This window comes from Typopeltis vanoorti, chromosome 20, assembly GCF_054136105.1.
Source record: "Typopeltis vanoorti isolate ZY-2024b chromosome 20, IOZ_Tvanoo_1.0, whole genome shotgun sequence".
NCBI lineage: Eukaryota > Metazoa > Arthropoda > Arachnida > Uropygi > Thelyphonidae > Typopeltis > Typopeltis vanoorti.
The window spans coordinates 92,251,308-92,273,288 of NC_143568.1; the positions used below are offsets into that span (position 1 = coordinate 92,251,308).

A 21,981-nucleotide genomic window follows, 5' to 3' on the forward strand; every position below is an offset into this window, starting at 1 on the left:
GGAACAAATCCTGAAACACATCCCAACTCAATATCACCAGACTTCAAGATCGGTACTATCCACATAAGAAGCCTGAATGGCCAAGAAATAAGTACCAGATTGATATAATAGGGGTAACTGAAACAAAAAAGACAAAATCTAGTAAAATCTTTCTAAGCAATAAATATAAAATGTTATATTCAGGCAATAACAATAAGGAAAAAGAGGGAGTAGCTATAGTGTTTAACACTAATTACAAGGCTAATCTCCATGAATGGCAGGCAAGTAGCTATAGTGTTTAACACTAATTACAAGGCTAATCTCAATAAATGGCAGGCAATATCATGTAGAATGATGTGGACAGATATCGGAATGGAGAACTGGACAATGAGACTTATTTGTGCCTATGGTCCCACAGAAGGTTCTACTAAGGTAGAAGTAGAGGAATTTTTTGAGGCTTTAGAGAAAGCAACTGACACAATTAAAAAGGAAAAACTTGTCCTTGTTTGAGATCTAAATAGCAGAGTAGGAAGTGATTGTCAGACATACAAAAATGTTTTGGGAAAATTTGGAGGAAAGAGGAAAGTTAATAATAATGAGAAATACCTGTTGGATTTCTGCTCAAGACACGGACAGGTTATTACCAACACCATGTTCCAACATAAAAATGTGCACAAATTCACATGGAGAGAAGAGGCAAAGGAATAAGAAGTCTTATTGACTAAGTTATTGTTGATAGTGATGTTTTCTCCCTGGTGCAGGGACACCAGAGTATACAGAGGATTCAAAATTGGAAGCGATCACCATTTAGTCCTTGAGCAGGATAAAATTTAATTTCATATTGAAAAGAAGAACATGTAAGAAAGTTTTAAAGAGAATAAAGAGTTGAGCAGCTCTCAGATGTGAACTGCAGAACTAAAATACACAAACATTATTTAAGAAAAAATTAATGAGTTTCAGAAGGAACCAAACCTTGGAGATTCAGTGGCATGCCTTGAAGAAAACATTTATTGATTCAGCCAGAGAGGCATTTGGTGAGGTTATCTGCAAGGATAGAAAAATCAGAACTCCATGGTAGACACAGGAAGTTAAACAGGCAGTGAAAGAAAAAAAGAAAGCATACCAAAAATTCCTGGAAAATAAGTCAGCTGGTGCTCTTAGAGAATACAGAGACAAATGTAAAAAAGCTAAACATTGCGCAAAACTAGCTAAACAAAAATCATGGGATGAGTTTGGCAAGAACATAGGAAATAAATATCAGGAAGGCAGCAAAATATTCTGGAGACTATTGAAAAAGCTCAGAAATGGAGCAAAGAGTGCTGTAAAAGTAATTAGAGATGTTAAAGGTGACATGAAAATTGGAGAAAAAATAATTACTTTGAAAAATTGCTAAATGAAACAATCAGAGACAGCACAGTGGCAAAAAAAAACACTCAACAGGCATGAAATCAGGAATACACATCCATACTTGAAGAAAAAAAAGCCATCAAAAGCCTAAAATGTGGAAAGGTGGACAGCAGGAGTAGATAATATTCAACCAGAAATGCCGAAGTATGGAGGTATAAGTCTTGCAGTGGCTGCACTGCATATTTCAGTAGGCCTGGACAGAGAGATGAATTACAGATGATTGGAGAAGAGATCTCATAGTATCCAAATATAAAAAGGGGAATAAAACAGAATGTGAGAATTATAGAGGTATTTTCCTACTGCATGTTCATGGTATGATTTATGGAAGTATACTTCAGAAACAGTTGAGAAGGATTGTTGATGGCAAGCTTGGTGCAGAACAATCTGGATTCAGGCCAAATAGAGGCTGTCAGGATCAGATTTTCAATTTATGACAAATAGTTTAGAAATCGTGGGAATATAACAAAGATTTGTATTTAAGCTTTGTAGACCTGCAAAAGGCATATGACAAGGTGCCAAGAGAAAAACTATTCAAAATGCTATAGTTATATGGTATCAATGGGATATTATAGTAAGAAATACTTAGTGTTTATTTGAGTTCTAAGTGAGCAGTTAGAACTGAAGGATGTAGAGGAAGATGGTCTGATTTTAAATTTGGTGTCAGAATCAAAAAAAATGGTGTCGGATAATGTACATTATTCCTTCTGTTATTCATTATCTTTATGAATCACATTATGAATGAAAGTGGTATTAATTCTAATATCAAATTTGGAGAAGTTAAGCTCAGTTATTTACTTCATGCAGATGATGTTATACTTTTAAATAAATCCAGTACAAGGCTATAAGATTCCCTGACTAAATTGAATAAGTGTTGTAATACATTTGGTATGAATATCAGCAATAACAAGACAAAGACAATGAAAATAGGCAGAAACATTGAAAACATTAACTGTATCTGAATGGTGAACCTATAGAACAAGTTCAGGTATTTGGGTGCAATTTTTAGTGAAAATGGCAAATTAAATATGGAAATAGACAACAGAATTAGTAAAGCTGAATACATTTATATATGGAATAAGAGAGAAATTAGTTAAAACACTAAATTAGCTATATACAAGACAGTGTTCAAACCAATTTTAACTTATGGTTTGAGAGCTGGGTTAGAAATAAAACACAAGACCATAGACTAGAGACCACAGATATGAGGGTCCTGAGAAAGATTAGGAACGTGAACAGATGACATCAATGTCAATATCATATTAAAAATGAGGATGTCGAGAAAGAGCTTGGCATTGTTAGCATTCAGGTATGTGTTAGTAGAGCTAATCTCAGGTTGTACAGTCACTTAAACAGAATGGGGGAGGAAAGATTAGCAAAATAAGTGTTCTCTGCCAGCTTGCCAAGAAAACGACCTAGAGGAAGACCAAGATATAGGTAGATTGATACAATAAAAAGTGCCTTAGAAGACAGAAATATAAGATCTGATAATGGTGGAGTCTTGTCGGATAACAGATTGATTTCGAGGAAAATTGTTGATAGGAAGTTAATAATGATGTAAGTTTTTCATGTAGTAATATCATAATATCCTGTATACATCCCCCAAGGGTACATGGAAAGAAGTTGATAATGAACTACAGACCAGTTTGTATTTCTTCTATAGCTGTTCAGATTCTGGAGAAATTAGCAAGAGATTGAATCACATTGGACAGATCTGTAAGGGTCAGCATGGATTTGTTAAGGAGTGCTCTTATTTCAGTAACCTAATCAACAAGGGTGGATAATGAGAGAAATGCATATATTGGTTTTTTTTTTTTTTTTTTTGGATTTTACAAAAGCACGTAACAGGGGGTCCACATGATAAGCTGTTATCAGCCTAAGTGCGTCTTCAGAGCTGTATATGAGAGAGTAGTATCAAGGAGACAGGAGGTTACAAGTTGAGTCCCTCAGGCCTTAGCATTGGGATCCATACTGTTTACCCTTTATATCAATAACACTTTCAATGGATTGCAGTAAAACATTCAGTTTGCAGATGTGAATCTGGGATGGGTTATTAGTAAAAGTGTTGATACAATAGCACTTCAGGAATAAGCTGGACAGAAAAGAAAATGAATTGGGTGTGGGGGGGTGTTGAAGTTTGGGATTTATCAATGAGAGCCTGCATACTGTGTTGGAGAAACTGTAGTAGAAGAGACAAGGGACCTTGGGGAGATGACTGATAGAAACTTGAAGTTTACAGGTTGTATTGCAAATGTGAGAAAGGTAACCCAGAGGATTTTGCACTACTGAGAAGGACACTGACCAGTAGAGATTGAAGAGTAATGGTTCCATTGTATAAAGTCTTGATAAAACCACACATGGATAATTGTACTCAGATTTAGTTGCTGGGATTTGCCAGAGATAAATTAATCTTAGAGAGGGTGCAAAGGCAGATAACAAAAATGATATGAGAACTGTACAATGTCAGCTATGAAGATAGACTGAGGACATGGAGATGTTAGCGTTTGACTGACAGAAGAAAGAGGAGATATGACTGAGACATTTAAATGTTGAAAAGTAGTTACAGGTTGACACTAGGGAGTCAGAAATGGAAATGTGAGTAAGAGGGTGATGACTGGCTTTTTTGCATGGAGGATAGTTGGACCTTCAAATGTATAGCCTGATTGGGTAGTGAGAGCACAAATAGTGAATGAGTTTACAGAATGGTATGATAGACTGTATTGTTTAAAATGGGCCTGCCACGATGAGTCTATGACTCCATGGAGGTCCCAAATAATAATAATAATTTATAATGATGTATTAATATCTAAAGCAATACATTAAAAGCTCTTCTAAACTAAATGCTCCATATGTCATTCTGCCTAGAAATATCTTTATCCATTTGAATACAGGTTAAATTTTATTAACCTGATATTAAATATTGTGATTTATGAATCTAAAAATTCATAAATAATGAAATATAAAATTCTTATATAACCATTAAAAACAATGGCTATCATTTGTGCTGAGTGTGCTATTTTATTATAAGCTTTGTTTTAATTGACAAATTATGTGGATTTTCTTCAGTGGCTTGCAGATTTTACTTATATTTCATATGCTTTATTTTGTAAAACATTTAAACATTGTTTAAAGCTAAATGATTGCTGCCATTTCCAAAATAAACACTGTATAAATTACATAAATAAAAAATGTCAAATTTGAATGCTTTGTATCCAATATTATGCATTACCTTCTGTAATGGCAAAACCAAGAATGCTCCACCTCCAGCAGCTTCAATAACAATAGCTAAGAACTTAGGATTAACAGCACAAAAATTTGAATCCCAAGAACTTTTTGTTATTCTAATGTTGTCGTAGCAATGTTCCCGTCTAAGAGCCTGGGCAAATACGTGCCGGAATTTGCTGTTCCTTACAATGCGAAAGGACATCTAAAAAAAAAAAAAAAATGTTTAAGAAACCATTACCAAATACAAAAGCATGCATTAAAATAACAATAAAATAAACTGCAATAAGTTATATAGTGCTTTTCAACTGAAGGCAAGTTAGCTAGTCTCAAGAGACAAAGTGGTCTTTCCTGATATAAGCATGAAAACTGGCCCTGTGATCATATAGCTACAGAGATAATATACCTGCCCTTAGGAATGTAGCAGAGGATTGGCATGCTAAATTGCTGTAAAATGCTTATATAATGAATGAGTAGAGGATTCAATCCATTCCAATATGGAAGAGATGATTTCCAGTTACTCTTCAAATATAGGATTCTGAAAGATGTGAGAGCTTCAAGATGGTCAATGGAGTGTTTTAATTATCAATTTTTTAAATATCAATGAAGTGGAGAGTCATATTCTGGTAACAAAAGAAATGTCTGACACTAATGATCTTTATACCATTCAAAACCACAGGCATTTGAAGAACAAACATAGCATCTTCTGTGTGTTAACTGAAACAAACTGACATATCAATAAACATTAAATGCAGATTATTTAAGCAAAAATATTTCTTTGTTTATAGAAATTTAACTAAAATGTGCCATGAACATTTTCAGAATAATTTAAAATGGAACAATGTCACAAGGAGAGCTTTGTAGCTCAGTTGTTTTGAAGAAATCCTTAGGTTGGAAGCACTTGAGTTCTAATCCTGTAACATGCAGAGAATATTTATTAGGGTTCTACAACTAAAGGTGAGTAAGATGGTCTATTACAGAGGTGGTAGGTTTCATTGCACAACCTAAGCAAACTGACCAGAAGAACACATGCAATTTAGACACAAAGCCATCTATCACCTTAGCCAAAAACTATGGTTATGAGCAGGTTGTGTACCTCAAGGCATGCAAGTACTGTCGATTATTATTAATAGAAGCACAAGCATATTACAAATAAATAACACTGATGAGAGTATTAAGCAAAATATTTCTCACAATAGGATAAATGCAGTGTATCAGATGTTCAGGACAATATAGTAATTCTCCACATCTTTCTTTATACAGTTTTCTATAATAAAAAAAAAACATTCATATGCATCAGCTTCAATGAATTATCATTTAGAAGTGATAACAAATTACTCTAAAGGTTAATTTTGTAGTCATTCCTGGTATCCCAGGAATCTGTGTACCAAGATAACTTTTGAATTTCATGACACATTCTATCCTCTCAGTAAACTGCCTTCATTTGAGTTCTATGAAGAATAAACTTGACTCCACTGGAATTCTTTCATCAGTTCCTCCCACCCCACCCACCTTTTTTTTAAAGGCAATTTGGAAGATCTGTTCTAGTTTATTGCAAGGAAACAAGAAATAAATCAAGTACCATAAAATGGAGCATGCCATCCATGCACAGAGCTAAAATACCAACATAATACAAGTTCCAAAGAAAAGTTATAAAGGATCACTATATTATTTTTACATGACACCTCCAAGAACTCATCACTGGCACCCTCCATCACCACCTACCATCCACACTAATGCTATCCACTAACAGCATTACTGTCTTTGTTTTTTCTGTAGTCAATTTGCCTGTATACAGAATGAAAAAACCTGAGTTTCCAAGAGAAAGCACCCTGTTACCTTTGTCTGAGATCATCTAACTCACCTTCAACTGAAAAAATTTACAGAGCATTCCTCTGTGTAAGCAAGTACCATGAAATGGAGCATGCCATCCATGCATAGAGCTAAAATACCAACATAATACAAGTTCCAAAGAAAAGTTATGAAGAATCACTACATTATTATTTTTACATGATACCTTCTAGAACTCATCGGTGGCATCTGAAGTCTTTTCCAACTGAAGGGTGCAAATGTCTTATTCTTCCAACTGTGATAGGGAAGCATCAATCATCATATATAATCTCAATCTGAAAAAGCGTTACTTAACACCAATTTATTATTATTATTTTTTTAAATATAGCTTTTACTGAACATTCTTATAACTTCAATTATAACCAGTTAAGTAAAATGCTGTTCCACAATTTATGCCATTTCTGCACTGTTAATCTTTTACTCATGTGTTTATTGAATAAATTGCAACATTTTTGGCTGTTGTTCCATTGCTTAAATTATACTGATGATGCACATGATCTGATGTGATGAACATTCTATGAATGTAGACATTTTTACAGACACAATCTGTAGCAATGTTTATTAATATTGCATCTTGCTGTTTTCTCTGCTTTCTTGCTTATTGTTCTTCCAACTGTGATAGGGAAGAATCGATCATCATATATAATCTCAACCTGAAAAGTGTTACTTAACACCAATTTATTATTATTTTTTAAATATAGCTTTTACTGAACCTTTATAACTTCAATTATAACCAGTTAGGTAAAATGCTTAAACGTGTGGACAGACTTATGTGTTCGTCGAACATGTTGTTTATTATTTTAACGGTATAATAGAACACAGAAACTAAGTAAATAATTAATTTATTAACTTGATGCTGATATTTCGTTGGTATTATAACCAGCATCTTCAGAGCACAAAAACACTGTTTGTCACAATACGCGAGACTAAAACAACATGGTGTACTTAAACAAAATTGTAGCAGCAACACAAAGACTAGAGTCCTGATTTTGGCGCCCTCTATCTGAAAAAAAAAAAAAAAACGCTATCATATATTACTAGAGTCCTAGAAAAGTGCTAGTTTTTTCTTAATATGACTGTCTCCCAGATCTTTGGCAAGTTAATACAGCCATATTTGTTGAGATTTGGAGTGTGTTTTAGGGCTTCTGTCGCCTCTAAGAACAATCTCTCTGATTTATATGGGTTTCTGTGTAGTACTTTTGTGTTTTTCCAGTTGATCCTGTGTGCAGGGGTATCCAGAGCATGGTCTGCTAGGCCCGACTTCCCATAATGATAATTCCGGACGTATCTTTTATGTTCGCTGATGCGGATGTTCACAGTTCTTCCTGTTTGACGTAGTAGGCTTGATTAGGGGAGAACTGTGAACATCCGCATCAGCGAACATAAACGATACGTCCGGAATTATCATTATGGGAAGTCGGGCCTAGCAGACCATGCTCTGGATACCCCTGCACACAGGATCAACTGGAAAAACACAAAAGTACCACACAGAAACCCATATAAATCAGAGAGATTGTTCTTAGAGGCGACAGAAGCCCTAAAACACACTCCAAATCTCAACAAATATGGCTGTATTAACTTGCCGAAGATCTGGGAGACAGTCATATTAAGAAAAAACTAGCACTTTTCTAAGACTCTAGTAATATACGATAGCGTTTTTTTTTTTTTTTTCAGATAGAGGGCGCCAAAATCAGGACTCCAGTCTTTGTGTTGCTGCTACAATTTTGTTTAAGTACACCATGTTGTTTTAGTCTCGTGTATTGTGACAAACAGTGTTTTTGTGCTCTGAAGATGCTGGTTATAATACCAGCGAAATATTAGCATCAAGTTAATAAATTAATTATTTACTTAGTTTCTGTGTTCTATTATACCATTAAAATAATAAACAACATAGGTAAAATGCTGTTCCACAATTTATGCCATTTCTTCATTGTTAATCTTTCACTCATGTGTTTATAGAATAAATTGCAATGTTTTTGGCTGCTGTTCCATTGTTTAAATTATATTGACAATGCATGTGATCTAATGTGATGAATGAACATTCTATGAATGGTAGACATTTTTACAGACACAATCTATATCAATTTTTATTAATATTGCATCTTTCTGGCATAATGGTTTCACTAATGGGACTCTGGTCTCATTGCAAAAGAAAAAGACAAGTAGACCAGATGATAATGATAGATGACTATGTATGTGGTTAAAGCCATACTTAAGTGTACGATTCTTCTCCTTTTCCATTTCTCTCTTTCTTCTTACCATTGTGTTTTTCATGGTCGCTTTCTTTCTCTCTCTCCTCCTTGAACTTCTTCTATCATAAATTTTCCATAATTACAGAGTATCCCCATATCATATTACATATTAAAACTATAATTTCAATAATTATTGTAATTATATGGGAAAGAGAGAAGAACTACCATGAGTATGATTTGTTTGCAAAGAGGTCATGACACTACCACAAAGAAGTCTTCTACCACATCTCATTTTTCCCAATTACAGTTTGAATCTTTTAATCTAAAAAAAAAAAATAGCATTTATGCATGTATTTACTCTGATAACAAAGGTAGTAATGTACAAAATAAATCTCTCAGTTTTGATCTTTGCCTAAAAATTACTTCGCCTCACTTTAACAGATTTGTTTGTTGCCTCTGTCACTACTAAATGCCACCAATCATTTTTATTTATTTATTTGGTTTTGTTTCTTTAAATTTTGATTTTCTTTTCTTTGTGTTATCTGGATTTATAAGCATTCTGAGTGGAAAGATCTTATTTTCCACTTTTCATTTTCTTGGATCTGTTTCTAGTCTTCTAAGATAAATTATTTTTTTGTTGTTGCTGGATCAGAAAGTAAATTATGTAATACTTGATGAGAAATTATATCCTTATTTACATCCGTTGCTCAAGCATGAGCAACGGACGTGAAAGTTTGCATGTGAAACTTGTGTTTGCTCACACTTGAATATAGGATGAAAATAAATTATATTTGATAAGAATGTATATTCTTATCAAAATTTTGAGAATATATCATTTTTGCTAGGTAAGCCTGGTTGATAATCGCCACATATGCATGTTTAAATTTTTAATTCACACATATTTTGTTGAGATATAACAACCGGGTTCTTTTCATATTAGTTGTGTGATATGGTTTCAGTGTATGATTAGAAAGTACCAATTTCCTATGTGAATAAATTGGATGTCATTTACGTTCATCTTTTCTGATGTTAACCATATCCCTAGTTTCACTAATATAAGGCAGGTTATGAACATCTAATTAGTATACTCCTCGATCAGAAAGTAGAGTCCATAGCGGAAGTAAAGAGATGCTTTAATTTCATAGATAGGCAGTTTGCAAGTAGTTTTAATTAATGTATATATATAATTATTACTTTTCATTAGAATGGTCTTTGGATGATGAGTTCAAAAAGTCCAGATGATGTCCACAGGGGGGATTCAAACTCAAAATTTGATGGAGAAGAGAGAGAGAGATACATCCAGCATAGACCTAGCTCTTGTGTGTTTTACTTATTCATAATTTTATTCATATCATTTTTGTCATACAGTTTAATATAATTAACATGCTCATTAATTGTAACTTTGTGAACTTTATTAGAAGAACAGACCATGAATGTATTTTTAAGGGCACTTTTTTAAGGCTATGATGACACTCAGCCTAGTTTCTGTATGGGGTGATGATAATATACTGGTCAATATGTGTGTGGATTTACAACAAACTCAAAACAACAGACAGACAGAAAGTGAAGTACAAGTGTGCCCAAGAATAATAAAGTACTCTATTTTTCCATATAAAGCCTTAGAGTTTATCAACTGTATAAGTCCATGTTCTTTGTTTAGTTGACAGAAATGTAAAGCCTTCATGACTATGTAATCAAATAAGAAACTTTGTATGTATCTAAAACAACGCTTGAGGATTGGCTTTAGAATGAGAATCTAATTACTTAAATATTTCCATATAAAAGTTAATAACAGAAAGTGGGTAAATCCCAAATGAAGGAATGGATAAAGATGGCCATAATGGTCTGGATAAGTGTCACCTATAGCTTAATAGTTGAAAGAAGAAGCCCTTTTATCTGAAAGATCAAAATCTTATACAATCAGAAGATTTTTTTAATTCATTTACTTATTTCAGTTATCATGTTTTTTCCAATTAATAACATTTCATAAACCTTCTCTTATAATTTTACTAAAAATCGCACCATTTTACTTTGACTTTTCATGAGATTTCTTATCACGTACTGCCGATTCTTAAATTTTAATATATTATTATTATACGGGTACCTGCATGGAATCCAATAAACTGTCAAAATTTAATACACTAAACCGTACTAATTGTTAAATGATATAGATTAAATATCTTACATATACATAAAAATATTTCATATATATGTATATATAAACTGGAATTTCAATGGGACATTGATATAAATCCATTATTACTTGAAAAACAAGCCACTACTAAGATCAACGTCATGTCCTAGGTTCACAAGTAATTCAATGTGCGCGTACCCATATCGCTTAATGTAAATAATTAAAAAATAAAAATAAATAAAATAAGATAAGCTTCTTTGTCAATTACAAAAAAAAAAAAAAAGTCACATTCTCTCCATTTTAATGAGAAGCGGTAAATTTTTAACTAAACACATCTACTTACCTTTGAACGAATGCATAGGATTAAAAAAAAAAAAAAAAAACTAAAATAAATAAATAAATAAATAAATAATTATCAAGCTACCACCACCTGATTTTGACAGTTTGAAACAAACTTTTGAATAAAGCTAACTACCATAACTTTTTTCGAATTCTTAATATAAAAACTGACTGTTATAAGATAGCCATGCGATTAAATAATGGAAAGTATAATTTTTAAGCATAAACCATATATTTTTATATATATAAATAGTTACGGTACCTTCTACACGTCTACCTCCTTGTCCCTCTGGTTCAACGTCTAATAACAATGGACTCATGAAATGGAACTGCTTAACTGGTATATTGGTGTGCAATAATCTTTTCGCTTCTGCATACAAAATAACACACCGACATAAAAGTTACAGAAGTACCAAAAACTGTTATCATACAAGGCAACGAAAACGTCAAATTCAAGGGAAGGAACCACCATTATAAACGCGCATGCGCTTATTTTCCCAATAAAACACGCCCTCGCCATTTTACCATGTATGGTATTGTTGTATATTGGTGGTTATAATATTTTACCGGCTTTCTTGGTTTATCAGAAATAGAATGAATTTTACAATCTCCTGCCTAGTAGTCATTATTTATTTATACACCTTGTATATAGGAAAGAAACGTTCCTGTATTAATTGAAGAAAACACAAATTTTATTATTCATAAGTTATCTTCACCTACTGTGACATGGTATCCGAAAACACATGACACGTGATATAAACACATGTGACATACACTGATTATTACTATTACAATAGTCACTGTAATCTAGGGTGGTGTGGCACTACAAGAGGTAAAGCATCTGGCATTATCACTTGATGAGCTGTATCATCTTAGTTTAATAGTATTTGTAGCAATCAAAGGAACAAGAAAAGAGTCATCAGGAAAAAAAAAAAAAAAGTAATGGGTGTAGATAAGACGACATTATTACTTTCGGCTCTACTATTGTATTTCTGCTGTGAAATAGAATCCAGTATTACGTCTACTTACCTATTCCCTCAAGAATCGGAAACACGAGAAATCAAAAAGTTGGATGATGTCTGGAGTTTTAAAATCGTCAATGAAAGGGATCAAGACATCGGTTTTCGGGAAAAATGGTATACAAAATCACTAAAGCAAGTAAGTGATGGAAATGTTACGTAATAATAATAATGAGATCAGTAATTACCAAAATAAGGAGTCGAAAGGCTTCAGATCGACGATGCAAAATTACATAAGCAAAGTGGAAACTTTCATAATTTACATTGGGCTTTGGAATAATGCTGGATCTAATATCCGCTTTGCTTATGTAATAATGAGATCAGGGCCGAACTTGAGATTGCTGTGGCCCTTAAGCTATAACTTTTAAGAGGCCCCTATATTGAATAAATTGTAGGTAATGTATAATGAGGCGGAGTCCCCTTGTGATGTGAGACCCTACACTATAGCTGGTCTAGCTTATGTGTAAACCCGACTTTCATTGAGATATCTTGTTATATCACAGCATAATATAACAATATACAATTACGAGCCGGATCGCTTTTTTTGCATGAACTGACGGAGTCGGAGACTAAATAATTTATAACTCCATATTATTTTAGTTGCCTTTTATTACGTTACTGTATATTATAACCAGTAGCATAGCTGCCCAAGGTGGGGAAAGATTTTTTTTTTTTTTTTTTTGCAAGAGTACAAATAACCTATACCATGACTTTGCGAAACCCAACATTGAATGGTAGAAGGAAGAAAGAATTTAAAAAGCTAATGAAGTCGTTCTTGGAGGGGGGGGGGATGACGCCTCCACAAAAAATTATGAAGGGTCCACATGAACGTTGTGTGAAAGCCTAAAAAATCATACTTATGCCACCGTAATATGAATATTTGGGTTCTTCCCCCCCCCCCCCGAAGTTTTATATTGAACGCTGCGAAGGGGAGGGTGAATTAATTTAACTGTGTATACTTTGTAATCCCAATTACCTATTTCCAGAAATTCGGTGTCGTTTTTCTTTCTACTTTACAAAAAAAAAAAAAAAAAGTAATAAAATAAATCAAAATAACATAAACAATATTTTAAATGGGGTAAACAGATAATCATTTACCTATTTACACGTAGGTTTTCTGTGGGAAGTTTTCGGTATTGAGACCACATTGTAATATAAATGAGTTTATTAATAGTAAGCAATTAAAACCCAACAAGTTTCGTGCATCGTAAGACTTGCATCATCGGTAATAGTAGTACATAAGTTTTACATAACAAAAGCCTATTGTGTAAAACTTACGTACCACTAAACGACGCACGAAACTTGTAGGGTTTTAATTGCTTAGTTTTAATAAACTCCTTATTTATATTACAATGTTGTCTAAATACTGAAAACTTCCCACAAATCATTTATCTATTTCTGTATACAGTGGATGTCCACTCACCGCTATTCTTTTGGAACGTATTAATTATTATTATTAATTGTTTGTACCCGAAGATACTTCAGGTGCAAACTTTATTTGCTTTCACTTGGATAAAGGGTTAAACCAAGTATATAATTTCGTGGTATCTTAAATTATTATTATTTTATTTTTACTTGTAAACGATTGAAATTTGACACCTGCTATTAGCGGCAAATTTTTACTTTAATGTCACGTACTGAACCCATAAGATGTCATTAGTATGGATTTTAAATATGTACATTTTCATGCCCACTAAATTTTGATCCTCTTCTTTTTGTGTGTATATGACTATATGAATACACTTTTTAGGCTTCAAATAAGCGGGACGGTGGTTCTCCCACCTGACGATAAACTCAATTTCTACCTGAAGACAGTCGCAAAATCACTTCTGGGTTCCAACCCACCGTGGACATGGAATTTGTGATTGACTTCAGGTATATATCGTGTGGGTAGCGTATGATATATCATGCTAATTTATATCCCATCTGAGGACAATCGCAAACATTCATGCCTACGGCGTAATTCGAACCCCGTTAGTTGGAGAGATGGCACGTCATTGTTTTTGCTTCCAGTTACTCAGAGAAAGAACGAATTTTCGGTTTTTCTTTTCATGCTATATATCTAGATATATCGCATGATATATCTAGATATCAAGATATATCATGCGAGTAGCTCCATAGTGAAAAATAGATGCAAGAAAACATTGTTGTTACGCATCAAGAGGCTGCGCTTACGAATACATCCAAATGTGTTTTTTTGGATTTCTGAACATATGAACATTGCTTTTAACGCGATTCACCGAAATTTTATGAATCGGTGAATTGTTTTAAATAGTTATGACCAGGTCCGTCGAGAAAGGGGGACAAGATTCTCCGGAACCGTGATTCCTAGGGGCCCGTAATTTCTAATTTTGGGGCTTGGTAAGAGCTTTTTTCCAGAGCCCGGCGTTGGCTCTCGACGCCACTGGTTATGACAAACCCACAAAAATGAAATGTGACGTTTTGTGAATGTTTTAATTCACGGATTGAATGTGAAACTCTGTATCTATGAACATGAAGTAAAAGGTGAACAGTGACTGTTGTCCATGCCGATTTAACATATTTTTGCGTACATGTTTATTTTTCAATGAATGTAATGCATAATTGTGTTTGAGTGCTAATTATTATTTTATTTTATTTCTTTTTTTTGGGACAGGTTTCCAAGAAAGACGTTTTTCGTTTAAACTTTTTTGTTCAGTTTTTGAAGTCCCCCCCCTTTTATTAAAGGAGTATTCCAAAGGAATAAAAGGAAGGCAAGATTGTGCCGCTTCATAAGGGAGGCGACCAGTACCATCGATAGGGTGTAGCATAGAGGCAGCCTGTTAACTGATGTGGCTTTGATGGATATCAGTCCCGTGGACTCTGAACCCTTCGTCGCTCTGAATGATTCTCGGTTTAAAGGAAGAAGGTTTTGAGCACTTGGCTCGCCCTATTTAGGGCTGTGTTGAAAGATTTCAATCGGTGATCAGGGCCGCCGTTGGGCGTTTATGTTTCCATCTGATCTTAGAGGCAGCCTACCTCACGGCGTTACTTAATAAGGGCGCTCGTTCAGCCATATTGCGGGAGGCGCCGTCGCTACGCTAACAATTCCTGTTAGTGGGAAAGAAGTTTTTCAAAGCTTAAACTGATGAAAAATCATTTGCGAACAGCAATGACCTAAGAAAGATTGGTTGGCCTAGCAACTATATCGATAGAGGCAGACATAGCTTATAATTTAAATTTAGAAGAGCTTATAAACATTTTTATTGTGCGATATCCCTGTAGAGCAAACACATAATTAATATTATTATGTAATCGTTTTGCATTAATGTTTCTCTTGTAATAAAAACAAAATAGCAATTGGAGATTTTCTTATATTTTGTCTTATAATCCGTCGGGGACGATATTTAATTGTTTTCCTCAGGGCACCATCTAATCTGGCGACGACCCTGGAGGTGACAGAACTCAAGCATCCGATTATAGGCCTATCTCTGTCTGTGTGTAAGTTTTTGTGATTAAAGTGTTGGAGAGACTGGTGAGAACCAGGATTCAGAATTGGATTGATAACAGTGGTATTATCTTTGATGGATAGCATGGATTTGCTAAAGGGAGGGCATGTTTTTATAATCTGCTTACAATAAGGTGACAGCTTCATTGAACAAAGGAGATGGATACACAGTAGTATATTTAGATTTTGCAAAGGCTTTTGATAGATTACTGCTACTTTAAAAATGTTTTAATAAAACGGCAGGAGATCAGGGGTGAACAAGGAAGTTAGCAGTTTTTTTGCAGGCAGAATTGTGAATGATTGGAATGTCTTGCCTGAGAGTGTGGTGTCTGCAGAGAATCTGAATGTGTTTGAGGTGCAGTATGATGAGCTGTGTGTATGACAAAAGAATCTTCTAAATGAGTCTTTGACTCGATGGGATGTTAGGGTAATAATAATAAATTTGGTTGCTCTCAGAAACAGCTACCTCTGAAAACTCATTTTGTTCATTCACCACTCTCCAAGCAGCAAATCTGTTCCTTACATCCTTGCTAACCACACTTACTCGACTTCAGGGTTTCTTTCCACTCCTAGCATTCACTAAAAAAATTCTTCTGCATCTATCTAATTACATATAAGTTAGTAAGAGAATTTTTAAAATTTCCTTAGTAAAATAAAGTTTAAGCATCTAATGGTACTTGGCACACAGAGTCCTAACTTCCTCTGAGGGGGTACAGATGTCATATTGATCCCTGCAAATGCTCATTCACTCCTAGGTTGTTGTTGGAAGTTTTTCCACTTGGTTATACTATAAATTAAAGATGCCAAGAAATTTTATACTTAGTTTACTTCTTATCCAAGTGTAAGCAAACAAAGTGTTGCACCTGAACTATTTTCAGGACTGGAGCAACTCATATAGAGAAGCTAATGACTTTCTATTACTTGCCTTAGTATCCCATAATGCAAAGCACATATCCTTGTGGACATGTGTAATGCTATGCATGACAGGAAGGGTCACTACCCAGACCAGTTTCAACCTTCATTGAGGTCAAAATGAATTGTCCTCCCAGTCCTAAAAATACTTCGGGCTCAAACTTTGTTTGCTTACACTTGGATAAAGGATTAAACCAAGTATATAGTTTCTTGGTATCTTTAATTTATAGTATAATCAAGTGGAAAAATTTCCAACAACTATCTCTAATCCAAAGTATTTTATTAATAATAAGGTGTGACACCTTTTGGCTATTCGTATAGGAATTATGACTTCGGCATTACTTCAACCTTAGTATAACCTCTGGGTCTGGCTCCCACTGAATGAGACATCAACAAAGGTTGAAACCAGTCTGGGTAGTGATCATTCCCATAATGCATAGCATTATACATGTCCACAAGGATATAGAAGTATCCTTATAGGATACTAAGGCAAGTAATGTGAAGTCATTAGTTTCTATATATGAGTTGCTGCAGTCCTGAAAATACTTTGTTTGCTTACACTTGAATAAAGGATTAAACCAAGTATATACTTGTCAAATAATTTCTTTGGTATCTTTAATTTACACTTCTAAGTTGTTTTTCCCATCATATCTTTAGGCTGAGGAATACAGAACAGTAGCATTCCCAATGTGATGGTGTGGACAGCCGCACCACACTGTGGTAGATTATATGGTGGACTAAAGTTCGGCATACAATCAAACTGTTCTGGGCCAAAGTTCAGCTTCATCAACCTTTTTTATACCAGCCCAGATATGTGTTACCTTCAAGAAGACCCTGCAGTCTGCATTTTAATCAATAAAATTTTTATATTAGTCATATAATTTATTTTCAAGAATTAACATTCGACATTTATTCTAACAAATATACTTAATTTCGATGCTTGAATTAGATGTCATTTTATATTTTGGTGTACAACTCTAAATTCAATCAGTCTTCCTTCATGTATGTTAATACAAATATTGATTTTTGAACCTGACAGGACATATGATCTTCTGGAATGGAGATCGCATCTTGATTATTGATTTAAAATATGGTTACTAGACCTAATATCCTTCAAGTGACCACTCAAATTAAGCTGTGTAAAGCCCATGCACTATATCACATTTTTTAAAATTTTTAATGCTGTGGGAAATTGAAAATGATTTAGTAAATATAAACTATAGCATAGGAACATTGCATTGAAACAAGGTCACTGTGCTTGCTAAATTAGTAGAGTAAACAGCATTGAATGAAGAGCTGTTGTGGAGAAATTGCATTAGTTGGAAACATTACGAAAAAAAAGGGTACAACTCTGGAGGATCAGAAGTGAATGTTGCTATGTTTAGGTGATTAAGAATCTCCAGCTTCTGAAGACTCTTTATGACCTTTAAGAGCCTCCTTCCCCCCCCCCCCCCCTTCAATGTCAGGTGTTGCAGTCGAGTGGTTCTGCACACAATCTGTTAGTGTTAGATAGTGGAGAGGGAGAGACATTAAAATCATGGTAGCATATCAGTAGGCTTCCCAACCAGCTACTAAATAATGTTACTGCTACTTACTCTGACAGATCATAAATGGAGAAGTCCAAGTATAGGTAGCATGTAGAAAGGGAGAAGTGTTGGGACAACATAATGGTAAGAAGATTGTGCTCACGATAGAAGAAATACCTGAGAATTTTCCTATCCTTAACCCTCCTCCTCTTATATTAAGAAAAGCAATTAGAGTAGTAGTGTCAATCAAAACCAAAAAAAAAAAAAAAAAGATCTTTACAAAAAATTTACATCCACATCTACAATAGCTATCATTGCAGATGCTCAGGCATAGGTTGTATGCAATGCTTAGTGTGTATTCTCAAATCATCTACTCAACTCGTCCCTCCCCTCCCAAGATTAAATCCTGAGTGCACTGCTCATCACAAGGATGGAAAACATCATACACACCTTGTAACTTGCCAAACCATCTTTTCATCTTTCTAGTCAGCTAGATTTAGAGCACATTGAGGAATCTTTGAGAAAGTATGGAAGCAAATAACCAAGATAATGTTAGGTCTGTGGAGCATCAGCTAATAGACTGAGAACATGTAATAGCATAGTTTGGTGAATAAAAGAAGGTTGTATGACCAAGACATAAGTTATTGGGAAGTATTTAGGATATTTCAAATGACAGAACAAGAGCCTTCCCTGGTATCAAAATTTTATTTTAAAACTTGGAATCATTCATCATAAACTGTCATTGCTATTACATGGATGTATTATTATTACTGCCATTTATTACTATTTTTTTTAATGAACTATACCTCTTTTATAAAAGAGGTAGTTTCAGGATTTTAAATATAAATAATTATTTCGTATGTTTCCACTTTAGTTTTCAAGAAAGAAGGCAGTATAGTGTCAACTTACTATAATTAAATGGGGCCATAAGCAAATTTCACAAAATCTCGCAATCCATGATCGATAGGGACTAGTTTTCTGCCGACCCTCTTTTTCATACACACAAATTATTTCACTCGTTGATATTGTAATCATACAGAGATGGTGTTTTAATTAAGAAAAAGAAAAGCATGGAAATATGTTTGACATCTTTATTTTTAAGAGACTATGTTAAAACGAGCATTGTTGTTAATTACACTTTAACTTTTATTATTATTACCCTAAGACCCCATGGAGTCACTCATCTAGGAGGTCCCTTTGTCATACACATAGCTCATCATACCATGCCTTAAACACATATTTTCTGCTGACATCACACTCTCAGGCAAGGCATTCTAATCGAATCATTCACAACTCTGCATGCAAAAAATCTGCTTCTCACTCCCTTGTTCACACCCTTCTCATACAGCTTCCAAAGATGACCACTTGTTCTCCCCTGATCTCGCATCGTTTTATGAAAAATCTTTTCAACATTGATCCTATAACAGCCCCTTACCAACTTGTACATCTCTATCATATCACTCCTCTTCCTCCTATCCACTAGACTCTGTAAATTGCATCTTCTCAACCTTTCCTCATATTCAACAGAGCTCAGAAACTACCTTAGTCAGTCACCTCTGGACCCTTTCCAACATCTTTGTCCTTTTGAAAACCAGGTGACCAAATCTGTGCACAGTTGTCCACTGTGTAGCTTAGCTTCATCCGAGCCTTATAAAATTGAACAAGAATCTCCTTACTTCTACAATTCAATGTCTTCCACATCATTCCCAGAATTCATTGTGTTGTCCTCACAATTTTGGCAATGTGTCATCTAAATTTTAGATCCTTATCCACCATCACCCCAAGATCTCATATTTCCTCCGCCTCCAACAATATATCCCCACCAAGTGTAAACTCTACATCCCATATTTTGTTTCCCAAAATTTAAAACTTTACATTTTGCAACATTGAACTGGCATCCCTATTCACGTCCGAACTTCGCATCATCTGCAAACAACTGAATATCCCCATATCCCTTTTCCATACATATCTCCAATTCTCATTTCAATCTGCATCCATTTCATATCTTGTCTCACCTTAACCAGCCCTACTTTCAAATCTTGCATCACATTTTTGCTCATTCACAGTCTCAATTTTATTGTTCAACCATACATGCTTGTTTGCCGTCAGTGCCACTCTCTACCTTACCTTTTTTAATTGCATTCTATTCAACTTTCACTACATTTGATCACTCGTTTGCTTTTCAAAACTTTTTTTACCATTTTTTTGCTGCTCTTTTACACTATCCCTTTTTTCTATCAGACGAGCACTCATCCTCCACATGGCATTCTCGCTAGTAACACTTCGATACCACTCCTCAAATCCTCATTCAGATCATATTTCACACATATCAGCCTTAAATATCCATAATTCACCTAGTAATTGAACGAATACATATAAGCACACCTCATATTTTACGAAATGACTGAAATCAAAATTAAATTCCTGCAAAGACAAAACCTGAAGCCATCTTTCCTTTGTCAGTTACTATACTAAGTTTAAGTTAGGCAAGGAAAAAGGAATTCTAGAAATTGTATGAATCATTAGTGGACTTTCTGTGGCGATGAGTCTTAGAACTCAGTAGATAATGTAGATATTAATATTATAAGGTAGCACTATAATGATAACACCTATGTTATTTTTATAGGACTAGCTTATTGTGATAATTATTTTAAATAAATTTATTATTGAATTATTCAGCTCATCCAATTGTGGACAATTTTGCTAAAATAAAATTGCAATAGTTGATCCTGTGGTATTACTGATTTATCTTAAAAAATTCTTTTATAGACTGGAGAAGTAATTCCAATGGCTGTGCCTTCTAGTTTTAATGATATAACCCAGAATAAAACAATCCGTGATTTTGTAGGTTGGGTTTGGTATGAAAGAGAATTCCTTGTACCAAATCGGTGGAAAGATCATAGAGTGGTTCTCAGATTTGGAAGCGCTCACTATCTAACAAAAGTGGTAAGTTTGAAACATTTTCTAGTTTATTCTTTAATTATGAATATTTGGTGTGGCAGTCTACCCTTTGTTGAAAATGATATACAATAGTTGATCCTATGGTATTACTGATTTATCTTAAAAAATTCTTTCATAGATTGGAGAAGTAATTCCAGTGGCTGTGCCTTTTAATTTTAATGATATCACCCAGATATCATTAAAATGTTTTGCATATATTTTCATATTTTTAAAAAAATAAATTTAAAATACAGTTTTAAAGAACTTGTATTGGTATATTAGATCTGTGGCCAGTTACATTCTTGTTAAATATATGAAGTCCATGACCTAAGCATTTTAACATCACTATATATATCTTTGCTTGTTTGTTTGATTCAAGTGAAAAACGTAACTTTTTTTGAAATATTATTATTATTATTCCTGATACCTCCAAGGAGTCCAAAGACTCATTGCAGGAGGACACTTTCAACCGTCTCAACCACTACACCGAACCTCTACTATGAATCATCTCATCAACGCCATTTACCACCCACCTTCATCACCAGAACTAGTATTTTTTGTCTGTAAATTGCGTGTGTTCTGAAGTGCTGATTTGTCTGTATGCGGGATGAAAAACCGAGTTTCTGGGGGAAAAAACCCTGCTACCTCCATATGAGATTGGCTAACTCGCCTTCGATTGAAATCGTCCAGATAAAGATTCCTCCTGTTGCGACGAGAATCAAACTTAGGCCTATTCCAATCGAAGGGTGCAGTGCACCATCATTCTTCCAGTTGCGCTACGGAGGCAACAAATAAGTTGCACAACATTGACACTAACAATCTTGTGCTTGCAGGGTTAAGAATGACCTACTGTCAGATGTGTTTAGTGTTTAGTGACCACTCTTATGTGCTATATGTTTTTTTATCGGTAGGAATTGTAGGGCCTTAGGACTTCTAAGGCTAGTCTTGTAGGCAGGCAGTGTATTACGTGAATCTCCTGCACACAGAAGGTAGTAAA

General features: G+C 34.4%; 2 protein-coding genes across 2 annotated transcripts in view; one reads left to right on the forward strand and one right to left on the reverse strand.

Moving 5' to 3' along the window:
• Positions 1-11,466, reverse strand: part of LOC150095655 (coronin-1C-like) — a 145,823-nt gene extending 134,357 nt beyond the window's left edge. Inside the window, exons 1-2 of the mRNA XM_090409935.1 lie at positions 11,384-11,466; positions 4,613-4,810 (exon numbers count right to left, since the gene is read on the reverse strand). Of these exons, the coding sequence (XP_090266061.1) occupies positions 4,613-4,810 (198 nt within the window). The 5' untranslated portion in view covers positions 11,384-11,466. The remainder of the gene's footprint in view (positions 1-4,612; positions 4,811-11,383) is intronic.
• Positions 11,467-11,927: 461 nt separating this feature from the next.
• The window catches only part of LOC150095656 (beta-glucuronidase-like), a 164,722-nt gene continuing 154,668 nt past the window's right edge, over positions 11,928-21,981 (forward strand). The window contains exons 1-2 of the mRNA XM_090409691.1: positions 11,928-12,279; positions 20,814-20,990. Of these exons, the coding sequence (XP_090265817.1) occupies positions 12,064-12,279; positions 20,814-20,990 (393 nt within the window). The 5' untranslated portion in view covers positions 11,928-12,063. The remainder of the gene's footprint in view (positions 12,280-20,813; positions 20,991-21,981) is intronic.